We start from the raw sequence: 12,508 nt of genomic DNA on the forward strand, positions 1-12,508 counted from the left end.
AATCCCAGCATATGTAATACAAGAAACAGGTATTCGCCACGCATCTGATCAATAAAAAGCACGGCGCACAGATCAGCTCTGACTTTGAAGACGAGAAATTGGGAAACACAAGCCCAGGACAATCGCATTATAGCACTTTCTTCGTCAAGACAAAGCGTTTAGAAATGTTTTGTTTGACCCAGAGTAGAGGAAACTGCCACTAGCTTGGCCTGATTTGAACTAGCGTCGGCGCCTTCCGTTTGCTCGGTACTAGAAGATGATTGCATGTCACCATTGTGCTGTGCATAGCCCTGTGAATCCTCTTTCGCTTCGCTGCTGGCGATAAATTCAACAAGAACGTCGATCGTGGAGGCTTTTCCAACGTTTGGGTAGCCACACGTCCCCACGACGAGCCTTTGATTCGGTTGTGTGATTGGGGCCTTGTGCTCAAAACTCTGCAACTTTTCAATGAGGTCGTGAACACCAACGACTCCAGAGTCGCTTACAGGTTCATTTACGCTAGCTTTGAATGCGAAAAAGAAGATAACATTCATGCTCTGAGCCTTGAAGTAGGCTTCCCAGCGATCGATCAGTTGGTTGAGAAAAGATCAGACTTGTTAAGGACGAGCAGATGTGAACGGCCCATCTCGATAGTTACATACCGGTACATATCCTCGCAGTAATACAAAAGCGGGTTTCTCGCATCCACAATCTGTACAACCACGTCTGAGCACTCGACGACACGCCAAACCTGTCTCCAAACTTCAATGTTCTTTTCAAATAGAGTCATCACGGGGCCAGAGACGGATGAAGAGGGCCGCCTGTTTTCTTCCTCAAGTGTGGCGATTTTTCTCCTCCACCTCAAAAACATGTCCATTTCTTTTGCCAACTGAGTTGAAGTCGTAGTTGAGTCCTAAGGAGGCCTAAGTCGTATTATTAATACTGTTTTGTTGAGGAGATTCCGTTTCTGCGCATTGTGACTCGCTGTAATAATATGGATTCTTCCGGTTCGGTCTTTACCCCGTCACAGAAGGGGTGTCCACGGCAGCGGTAAAATTACAACACCACCAACCTCTCTGCGAGGGCGGCGGTTATGACTCCGGTAAACGGGCGAGTGGAATTGCGACCCCGGAGGGGATAGGGCTCAATGGGCATACGCTTCCACCAGGCGGTGGAACGGCCAAACTGGGGAGCGTGAGCTTCCGGCCCTCAAGAATAACCCGCACGGGACGACCTGCCTCTTTTTCCTCAGTTCTCGCCAAAGGGGGTCGCTGCCCCCATTTACTCTGGGGGCGTACTGCCTCGGCGCCTAAGTAGGTCGACCTCCGGCGGCCGGGCAGTACAGTAGTGATCCACTTCTACTTTGGATCACTACAGTGGAGTACCTCTACTGTACTTCATCGGGGAGTAATCTGCACAGCGGCACACGTGGCTATGCTCCTGCAACTGTACTCGCAGGCAGAGCGCGCACCACGTGTGCTAGCTGGGACTGCCCCGGCTGACACTCCTATTACACTAATTTCTACGCCCCCACAGTAGGAGCTTCTAGTCTACTCTACCCTATCGGGACGTTATACGTACGGCGGTACACGTGTCCATTCCGCCGCCACCTGTCACCCGTGGCGGTACGTGCACCCCGTGTACAAGCTGAGTTATCCCCTGCCTTTCCAGTATTGTCTGATCACCCCTACGGGATCTCCCTCCGGGTTGTTACGTTTACCAACACCGGTCGGTACCCGTTCTCCCACACTCGCCGATGCGGTGTTTTGGTGAAGCGGAGTCATCACAACAGTCTAAAGTGCAAGGGGTTGTGGATATCGCTCTGCAATAAAATCTTCATTGGCCATGGTCGCGTTGAGTATGAACTCTTCCAATTCAGTGGCATCGAGCACAGTAGAGAAGATGAGACAGCAGGAAGACCGGGGGTGGCCGTGAGATGGACGATCTTGGCATTGAGGAGCGCCCGAAGCGGGGGTCACGAGAGGAAGAAGAATTTGATCGGCAGCGTTAGGGCGAGGAGGTGCAGGAGCGGGAGGTCTGGGAGGGCGGCGGTGGCGGCGAACGCGGCGGGAGGGGAGGACGGCGGGGAAAAGGCAGCCAGCAGAAGCAGCAGGGTGGCAAGAAGTGTCGGAGCGACGGCGAGGAAGCGCCAGTCGGGTGCCGCCGAGTAGCAAACTGTTCAGAAACAACTTCAGAAATGTTGCACTATCGCACTGGAAGGAACGGGACGCATTAGTTCCCGTGTCTTAACAACTTCCACCATCCTTTCTCTCTTCCATGAAACAGAGGAAGAACGATATTACGCTCCATTATCTTGTTCTTTTAAAATATTACGCATATCTTCCTTTGCTTGAGCGTACCAATCCTCACTCTGGACTGCAACACGATCGAATGTTTCAATACTTGGAATTGGTTTTGGAATCCCCTCCTCATCTATGAAAAAATTATGGAGCTTCATCGCAATAAGGACAATATGGATATTAGTCTCGACAGTGAAGGATAAATCTTGGAGAATTCTCCATTTTGCCATCAGCATTCTAAATGCTTGTTCCACATGCATTCGCAAGGAAGAATGCAAAAAATTAAATGGGTCCTACCAATCTGTTGCCTGTGATGCTGGATATGGCGTTATTAAAGACTCTGTGCAGATATATGCTTCATCTCCAGCAACCCAAAACGCGTAGTGTAGTAGACCAGCCATAAAATATTCTCCCAAACTTAAAACCGCGTGCGCTATGGAGTCGTGCGTGTTTCCTACGCATCTTGACGAAAAACACAAAACCGATAGTTTGAATCAACAATTGCTTGCACTGGGATAGCGTAGTAATGTTTCCAGCACCAATCTGCCGCGGGATTCAGATCAGTTTCGGGCTTTCTAATCTTGATGGCAATGCTATCTAGGGCTCCCACGCAGCAGGAAAGGGGGCTTCCTGGCTTTCGAGATACTGTAAAGGCCTCTGCAGATTGTCTTAATGCCGTCTCATCCTTTGGAAGGCCTGGTAAACATAAAACCGACATAATAGCGTGACAAGTGTCCTTAAAGACCTGGTAAAGGGTGCTCTTGGGTGTGTTGTATACAGATATTATATCCAAGTAACTGGATCCGGCCAACAGCCTCAAAGTTACCGCAAGACGTACTGCGGGACTGACTATTTCCCTTCCTACTCTTTTAGACATTTCTCTATTTCGTTCCAGATGCGGCTTTAACATCTTGAGCAGCTTGTAGAATGAGTCTCTCGACATTCGGAAACAACGGCGAAAAAATGTTTCATCATAATACTTCGTCACCTCTTCAAACGATTTTCTTTCTCCAAATGTGGGAGAATTAGCAACTGTATGGTACTTAGTTTTGCGAGAGTGACAGGAAAAATGTTGCGTCAGTGTAGCAATGATTGATACGACACGTGCAACCAAAACTATTTTCTTCTTCTTTTGCAGCTTCGCGCGGAGCAGAAAGTGAGATGACATAGTTAAGTGATCGGAAACGTATGACTCAGAGGGAGGGAAGGCCAAAACAGAATGCTGTACAAAATTATTATCCTACATGATAGAATGGATTGCAATGGGCATGATTGTATCGTCTGTTAGACGACGATAGACCTTCCTTTGATCTCGAACAGATCACGGCCGTCCGCCCTGATCCGAATTCAACATAGCACTGCTCGGTAGATTGTTATTAACACTGTAAAGAGACCTCTTGCGAACCAATGTTTCCTACAGCACGGAAAGTCCTTTCGCAGAAAATTACGTCACATCTTGCACCGACCGCTTAGATATCCCGCGACGCAAATGGTTGTGATAGCGTGCAGAAGCTGAAAGAGAAGGATGATTGCACTAATCCATCATGGAAGACCGAGAGTGGGTTTAGGTATGAGGGAATGCGAGGTGTGGATGAAGATAGGGGGGATAGTTGCTGAAATATCAAGGGGAGACTTGACCTCGTGTTGAACCACAGGGAAGGAAGAGGTTTTCTTGGTACTGTACTTTCAAGGTTTTGTTACGAGATAGACCTGAGATGAGTATCGTCCTGGCCATGTGGATCCGGATCCGGATGGGCGAGCTGTGACTTCTACTACTTACAGTAGAAAGCGCACAGTGTCAAATACATTTTTTGAATATTCTAAGAAAATCGGTATGATAGCGGTGGTGTCGGGCAAGAAATTCGCTCTGTTAAGACCGGGGGTGAGTACGACGGTGTGAGGGTGAGTATGATGGGACTGTACTGTATTTGGTTCTCACTGGTGGGAATGCCTTTTTCGAACTATCAAATAACCAAATACCCAAACAACCAAATTTCAGGGAGCCAACCAAATGCCAGAAAAAGCATGCCAAGTGTTGTTATTTGATAATTTGATCACGTACCGGTGGGGATGCTCTAAGAGCATCACAACCGGTAGGTGATCAAATGACCAAAACAAGAACATTTGGCACGTTTAAGAGAACCTATAATATTCACGCAGCCAGTCACGGGGAGCGGAGTGTTCAGACCTACGGCGCCAATGATGAGCGGGTTTGTGGAAAACGCTTTCTCTGAGCCATAAAACACAGAAAAAGACAAAGCCTCGCCGATGCGCGGAGATGATGCGCTTTCCGTTCCGCCGTTTTCGACACATCCCCTTGCCTCGATCCGTCTCTCCTGATCTCCGCCCGTTCACGTCCACCACCTCTGCTGCCATGAAGTTTAACACGCTCGGCACCTCCGGCCTCTCCGTCTCCGACGTGTGCCTTGGCACAATGACATGGGGCGTGCAGAACACGGAGGCGGAGGCTCACGAACAGCTGGACTATGCCCTCGCCAAAGGTGTCAACTTTCTTGATACGGCAGAACTTTATCCAGTTCCGTCCTCGGCACCAAAATGGGTTCCGGGCAAGTCCGAGGAGTACATTGGCACCTACTTGGCCACCCGTCCCGGTCTGCGTGAAAAGATTGTCATCGCCACAAAATGTATGGGATTCGCGCCAAAGTCCATCGTCGTGGAAAACCGCAAGGAGGGTGCTGAATTGGACAAGAAGGACGGGATGCCCAGTAGGCTTGATAAAAAGAGCATCAGGGAGGCTTGTGAGGCTAGCTTGAGGAGGATGCAGACAGATTATATTGACTTGTATCAGCTCCACTGGCCAGATCGTTATGTCCCGCTATTCGGCACGCGCAGCTACAATCCCGATCAAGAACGACCCGGCTCCGTGCCCATCCGCGAGACGCTCGAGGGCCTCAAAGAGCTGCTGGATGAGGGCAAGATCAAGGCTTATGGCTTGTCCAACGAGACTACCTTTGGCGTGTGTGAGTTTGTCCGCCTCGCCGATGAGCTCGGCATGCCACGCCCGGCGACCATCCAGAACGCCTTCTGTCTACTCAATCGCTCATTCGAAGCAGAGCTTGCCGAGGCGTGTTCGCCATCAAACTTTAACATCGGTCTGCTGCCGTGGTCCGTGCTGGCGGGGGGCGTGCTCACCGGGAAGTACAACGGCAAGCTAGACGATAACTTTGAGCCGATGGACAACAGCTTGGAGAGAGCTAGATTTGTCTTATTTAAAAGCTTTCAAGGCCATTTTGTCTCGAAGCAGACGTTAGGGGTCGCGGAGCAGTACATGCAGATCGCCAAGAGCAAAGGCATGTCCGTGGCTACGCTGGCCCAAGCGTTTTGTAAGACTAGATGGTATATCCCGTCCACTATCATCGGTGCGACAACGATCGCACAGCTCAAGGAGAATATCGAGGCGTTTGATGTCGAACTTGACAAGGAGTCGCTTGATGCCATCGACCAGGTGCACAGGGCGTGCAAGGACCCTTGCCTTGATCTATGATGATTGGCAGTGACCGATCACCACCAGCTACTTGCTCTGGGTGCTTCGACAAAGTTTTTTGGACAGTGCGGGCATTTTTAACGCCAGCACGGTCCACCAAACCGTAGCAAATTTCCCCGGAATCACACTCGGGCTAATTGGGAGAGCTAATTAGTAGAGCTGTTAGGGTGTTAGATGTAGTAAGTTTGCAGGGCGAGAGAAAATCGATCTAGCAATTTTCAAACCTGATGCAATTCTCCCGAAGATTTAAATAGATGCCTGTTGTTCATCGCAGCAGCCTTGGTCTTTGCGTATTTTGTTCTTGCCCGACAGTGTTCATAATAGTGGATTTCTCGGACATCTCACTACACCTGCACTGCCGTTCATCTACATAAAACGGAGCAGCGCCAACGGAGGTCGATGTTCCTGGGCATGCAACACGGAGCAGAGATTGTTTGTCAGCAATTATCAGTTTTTTGAACACTTCAGTAGATCAAATCCAGTCCGGGTAGCCATATGGATGGAAACAGACGGATGTCGCCAATTCCGTGGCACAGAACTGCAGTACGACGATGACCGACTCCGAGATTGAATCTTTATGCCTGAAATAATGCAAGCACGCGAAAATACACAATTCTACAAAACTTTGCATTCCCATAGCCCGAGTGGTGTCTGACGGCTCTTCTCCAGGCTCAGTTTTATATGGCAGTGGAACGAAAGGGTATCTATAGTAAAGAAAAGAAGATAGTTACTCTAGCTCCACCAAAGCCACAATCCTTCCTCGGCAACCTGGCTAACCCGGCTAAAGCCTTGCAGCATGAGTCTGCGTTATGGGGAAACAGTCGAAGCGGGCCCTCCAACTCGCCTCTGCGGCTGGTTTGAACGCCATTTGACGTTTTGGGGCGTTCACCGCTGGCTCGAGCTTAACGGGTCCACTCTAACTTATCGCCACCGTGAACATGGCCCAGTAGTCTGGATTTGCGACCTACGCGAGACGCAGTTCTTCGCGGGCAGTAATCCTTGTGAACTTGTGCTATGCCGAAATGGGATAGAGCCCTTGAGTCTCTTCGCCCCTACTTTGAAGGACCTCAAGATTTGGTTTGCTCAGATGAAGAAAGTATCAGATGTGAGTTGACAATATCGCGATGCAAGTACTATTTATTTGCCTTTCGTTTTATCTTCAATTCTTTACTTACAAGCTGCTCTTTGGTCTTTCTTTTTGTCCACCTTATCTGTTTTTCTTCGGATTGCACCTGCAGGGAGTGCATGACTTTTACCATTTTTCTGCGAAGGCTGGGCGCACCCGCTATGGCGTTATACACCTCGGCTGCGACAAGAAAGACCAGGAAGATGTTGCTATTTACACAGTAGAAAAAGGATATCTTCCGTTGCAAAAGGTTTTGATATTGGCAAAGCGTGATCTGGCCATCGTAGAGGCGACGCAAACCCATGACTCTATAGTCCGCGTAGTCGACCTCTTTGAATCGAGCATGCGATTCTACATTGTCACGGAACTCATCAACGGAGGCACCCTTTCAAGCTTTTTGGCCCAACCGTTGCCAGAGGCCATTGTCATTGACATGATGGCGGACATTCTTCAGGGACTGCAGCACTTGCATTCGCGAGAAATCGTCCACGGGAATCTAGACCCTGAAAGCATCGTTTGCTTGAGCCGGCGACTTCCATGCCGAGTGAAGATAGTTGCGTACGGAAACGCGGCGGCCAGGCGCGATGTAAGACTCCTCGGGGGTGCATCTTTAAAAAATTGGCAGCAACTCGCTCCAGAAGTAGTGTGCTTTCAGAGGCGCACTACTGCGTCAGATGTGTTCGCTGCTGGGAGTTTGATGTATCGCATGCTGTCCGGGATGAATCCGTTCAAGGCAAACAACGAAGCGGCGTATCTAGCCTGTGTATCGAGGGGGATTTCGGTTGAGGATAACGTGTGGGATGGGATCAGCAATGAGGCGAAGAGTCTAGTGCATCGGATGTTGGACGATGATGCGAGCGTTAGACCGAGCGCGAGTGATTGCTTGAATTCTGCCTGGTTTCGAGATAGCATTGGGGATGCAGACCCCGCGGAATCAAGGGATGAGATCTTGCGGATGCAGTCAGATCCGAAAACAGTCATCATGGATTTCGAGCAAGGGAGGTCGTTTGGAGGGCATGCTATTAGTAGAAACAAGAAGGTAGATACCTACAGCTTATCGTATGGGAATTAGTTTGTGGTAAGGCTTGTGGTGCCTCCATTCTATATAGCTGATTTATCCAGGGCATCTCCACCTTTTCGCTAGATCGTTTCTCTCGATGCTGTCAAGCATACGTTGATGCAGTTCTGTCTCGGACAGTGGTTCAGTTGTTTTGCAGAGAAAAAAGGTGTCTCCATTTGGTTGAAAGGGAAGGGAAACGCTTTATAAGAGAAGGGTTGTGAAGGGAATGCCAGTTGTGGAGAAAGAAGATCTAGCATTGCTGCTGTCGTTACAGAGGTGGTGGTGGGCACATCAAGAATGCAGAATGAAAATGGTAGTCGAAGCTGCAGAGAGAGTAGTGATGAGGTGAAATAGTTTGTTTCGTGGTGTGGGACGACTGGAGACGACTAAAGTGCGAGGAGCGGGCTGTGGTTGTGTTTTCTGCAAACCTTGGCGTTACCCGAAGGTGAAGTCAAGCAATTGTGATGGTAGCCACTTCTGGCCTCGATGCTGTACAGGACTCACAGTACCCTTCTCACCGGCTTAATTTGGGCCACTTCCAAATCACGAGCATCTAGTGTCTAGGTGACAAATGACCTCATATGAGGTCACTTTTCAACTTATTTTTCTCGACTTGTGCTAGCTCAACAAGATGGAAAAAAGAGACTCTCGACACGGCAGTTGACTTCTGCGTTGTGGAAGGGTGGAGTTTGGTGAGATCTGCACGTCTTTTCCAGCCATTTTTAAAATGCCCAAAAAGGAGCCTTTTTTGACCAATCTCAAAACGTTTTATGTTGATATCTTCGAAACCAAAACGCCTGTTTAAAAAGTCAACTCATCATTGATAGTTCATTAGATTCTTAGTCTCTCTGTGCATTGACAACCGCCATCCCAATGTTTTGCAAGATGTTATTGCCGAGCGCGTATACGTTAAAGAAATGGTGTCCAAACTGAATGTTTTAAAGTTTCGATTTAATTTATATATTTTTGCAAAAAAAAGCTGGCCTCATATGAGGCCATGACTGACCTCATATGAGGTCAAATTGCTTTTCGTCTAGACACTAGCCCTCCCCGCCTTCCCAAAATCCCCCCAGTCCATCTCACCAACTCATACCGCGCACTCCGACAGAGAAGCCCTCCCTCCTCCTCTGTAAGCGACGTTCGGCTCGGTGGTGGCAGTATGCCACCGTCAATGAGAGCGCAAACTCTCACACACAAGAAAAGAATCACGAAAAGAAGAGAGGAGGGTGCTCGCCGCGCCAAGCTTCTTTCGTTAATCCAAAGAGGTGAAAGCGCACGCAAAGCATCCCGAGACACAGGCGTGTCCCGCACAACAGCCACGCGAATAAAAAAGGCCTACGAAAGCTCAGAGACGGACGAGCTAAAAAAATGCTAGATCCAGAAGGCAATCATGCTGGCCGCACGACAGTGTTGTCGGCAGACGAGGAACGCCTTTTAGTCAACAGAACGCTTCATGCCGCGCGGCGTGGATTTGCTGTTGATAATGCTGTTATGAGCACAGTGCACGCCAAAATAGCTCCGGCAGACACAAAGCATATTCTCTAACCCTGTCATCAATTCTTCAATCGATCATTCCAGCGCACAGTTAGGGAAAAACAAGACCATCTTCTGTCTCTGAGCCATTTGTCGTGGGCAAATACTGCGTACAAGATCACACTGGACGTGGCCGGATACCAGTCCATTTCGCCGGAGGATGCCAGGTCCTCATTCATAAAATGTGGCTTGTGGCCTATGAACTATCGTTTTGTCCATTTCGCGACATTTTAAGGGTCCACAAATGGGTCTACAGGGGAGCATGAGGATGCTCCTTGCAGTGACGAGCGTGTTTTGATGGGGCAAAGAACAAATGTGGCCGCACGGGTCACCAACATGAGACTACAATCTAAAATTCATGCGTTAACAGACGGTAGGATACCAGCGTCACAAGCGTTCGCAAAGGTATCCTGTGTCCATCGGTCAGATTATCGAGTTCAAAACGTTCTGATGAGCGAGATACGAGCTCCAAAATGGCGGTTATGAATCGATGAGGACGCAAAAAGGTGGTAAAATGCAAGCGGCCGCAGTGTTGACTTCGAAAGTCTCTCACACCAACTACAACTTTAAATGTGTATCGCATGTGGAAGACGTAAGCTCAAAGGCTTTCGAATGTCGCAGTCGTGCTTTGTCGAGCAATTTGAAATCTGAAAAAGAAAACAGGGCGCCTGTCGAGGGCGATGGCATTGCGCGTAACTTAGAGAGTAGGTTTTGGGCTTCTCTTGATAATGTTCCCCTAAAACAGTGGCCACGGCGATCGGCGGTTGGGTTGCAGGGGAACAAAGGGGGTTCTCGTGGAGATCGGCACGAATCCGCGGCGCGAACGTTGCTCGGCCTGTCGCAACTGAGGTGAAAGTGCCGCGGGGAGGTGGCCCAAAATGAGCCGGATGGCCTGGAGAGCTGCCATCCAAAGATTTTTGGTACCGGGAAACTGGCCAGTACTGGGGTAAAATGACCGATTTTTTGAAAATTCTAAACCGACCCAAATTGAGCCGGTGAGAAGGGTACAGTACCCGGACTGCTGTACTAAATCTGAATTTATCAAACTTGAGTATTGTTTGGTGAGGAGAGGAAGAAACAGCGAATAAACGTGTATGGATGAGGAATTTTAATTGGTAAGGTGCTCTACTTTGAAGAAGAGTTTTTTTTTAAATAGAATTCAGGGTGGGAAGCAAATCGTATCCCTTCTCCTAAACGATTTACTGTACAACACAGATGTACCGTACCTGGCGAGTCTGCAAGCAGCCAATAATCAAGTATTACGCAACACTACCCTTCGCAGGGAAGTGCATGACTCCATACTCATGCAGTATGGAGAGTGATTCCATGTTTCGTTGTGGTATCTTTGTCCTATCGCCATATCTGACTGGAGATTGTGGGGTGAATGCCTTGGAAACTGGTGTTGGAATTATGTAATCCATTTGCCATGTGGTTCCAGCGTGAACTGCCTTCTGCCAACCTTGCCACAGGACGGTGGAAAAACAAGGCGTCGGCAGAACAGAAGGTACGCCCCTTAGCGGGGGATAATGCGGTGTACTGAAGAAGGGACCAAATTCGATGCTGCCTCTGGTCGTCTCAAAGTGCATGGTTTATCCTGGTTTATCTCCATGCTTCGTACGCTACACTCTCTGGAAAAAGAAAAGAGGGAAGTTTGGTTTTAGCGGTGGCCACCAAGCGGCTCGCCACAGAGTGGACATACCGTACACCGTACAGTACATCTGTTCGACGTTGACATGACGTGCATCGGGCAAGGATCGAGCGGCAAGGCGACAAACTACCGTATGTTGACATGTGCAACGTACGGTAGACCAGTCGGGTGCCTCCGTCCCCGTTTCCTGACGTGTTGGCGACCGCGACACGCCATATCGCAAGATTGCAAGATCGCAAGATTGCAAGATCGCAAGCAAGATTTCTGCGTCCGTACGGTACAGCGCATGGGAAATGTGGCTGGGAAAGTGTTTGGCGGCTGCACGCAGGCTTGGTGGACAGGTCATTGGGCGTGACAGATTCTCGTTATTTCCTGGACGTGATAGTTGGATGCAGGCGGGGCCGGCGGGAGGGGAAAAGTGGGAGGGCGGCGAAAGCGGGAAGGCTTTACGTGAGCATCTGATCTAATAAAGGGCGGGGCTGGTTTCAACGTTAGGAAGCGAAAAGGAAGGCGGAAAGTGGTGCCTGATGAGGCCGTTGGCCCGGCGAGGGCACGCGGAAGAAGAGGTTTTAGCACAGGGCGCAAGCGGTATAATTGTTGCGGTGTTACTGTACGTTGGTCTTGACGCACGACTGTAAGTGCACGTGCTTGCCCGGCGATGACGGGGCCCAATGGAACGTTGCCGCTCGGAAACACAGAAGCGCGGGGACGATGATGTGGCCACCTTGCCGGGATCACAAGTTGCGTGGGTCGCCTCGGCATGCAGCCGACGGACATGGAAATTGACGTGGAAGTCGACGTGGAAATCGACGTGGAAATCGAGTGGAAATAAGGTGCGTCGGCCGGTATGCGGCACTTTTTCTGTACGCCATCCGTCCACCCCCGCCATCGGAGCATCCCCATCTGAAGCCGTAGATGCTGTGTACAGACACAGCCTCTGAAACTTGTCCACGTGCCCAATCAATGATGAAGGTAGCAAGGTGGGCGGTGGTACAGTGCGGATTTCGGGCCAACGCTTCAGGCGATGGAGGCGGCACAGTCGTAATTACAGCTGCGGCATGTTTACCCATGCTGCCCCGCGCGGCGGTTTACGGGGGCTGGCGCGTCGTCACCCGCATGAAACATTACAGAGACATGTTCCAAGCGCTTCCAGACCGCAAACGTCACCTCCATCCCCGCCAATGCCGCGCACCGTTCCAAATTCCTACATTTGTACCTCTAGCGCGTCCCTACGTCCGAGCGACTGCCATTCTTCCACGTACCCGTCCATGCCCCTGGAGGTACAGTATCTTCTGTACAGCTCGCATTCCTCAACATTCCCCCGCCCCGTTTCTTCAGTATCCACGGGGCGTGCCAT

The 12,508-nt window shown here is 49.9% G+C and overlaps 2 protein-coding genes; both read left to right on the forward strand.

Annotated features, from left to right (window-relative positions):
• Window positions 1-4,653: 4,653 nt before the first annotated feature.
• Window positions 4,654-6,205, forward strand: CHC_T00005083001 (hypothetical protein). XM_005716875.1 is given in 2 exon segments: window positions 4,654-5,784; window positions 5,785-6,205. 1 exon segment carries the CDS (start codon window positions 4,654-4,656, stop codon window positions 5,782-5,784), a length of 1,131 nt encoding a protein of 376 aa, XP_005716932.1. The 3' UTR covers window positions 5,785-6,205.
• Window positions 6,206-6,580: 375 nt separating this feature from the next.
• On the forward strand, window positions 6,581-7,982 carry CHC_T00008324001 (Serine/threonine protein pseudokinase). The gene is made up of 2 exons (XM_005716876.1): window positions 6,581-6,889; window positions 7,023-7,982. Exons 1-2 carry the CDS (start codon window positions 6,581-6,583, stop codon window positions 7,980-7,982), a joined length of 1,269 nt encoding a protein of 422 aa, XP_005716933.1.
• The last annotated feature ends 4,526 nt before the right edge of the window (window positions 7,983-12,508 follow it).

Source organism: Chondrus crispus, genomic scaffold, assembly GCF_000350225.1.
Source record: "Chondrus crispus Stackhouse genomic scaffold, scaffold_27, whole genome shotgun sequence".
Classification (NCBI taxonomy): domain Eukaryota; phylum Rhodophyta; class Florideophyceae; order Gigartinales; family Gigartinaceae; genus Chondrus; species Chondrus crispus.

Coding starts and splice junctions, on each gene's coding strand:
- CHC_T00005083001 (XM_005716875.1), top strand. CDS start 4,654: ATGAAGTTTAACACGCTCGGCACCTCCGGCCTCTCCGTCTCCGACGTG.
- CHC_T00008324001 (XM_005716876.1), top strand. CDS start 6,581: ATGAGTCTGCGTTATGGGGAAACAGTCGAAGCGGGCCCTCCAACTCGC. Junction 6,890..7,022: donor AGATGAAGAAAGTATCAGAT/GTGAGTTGACAA, acceptor TTGCACCTGCAG/GGAGTGCATGACTTTTACCA.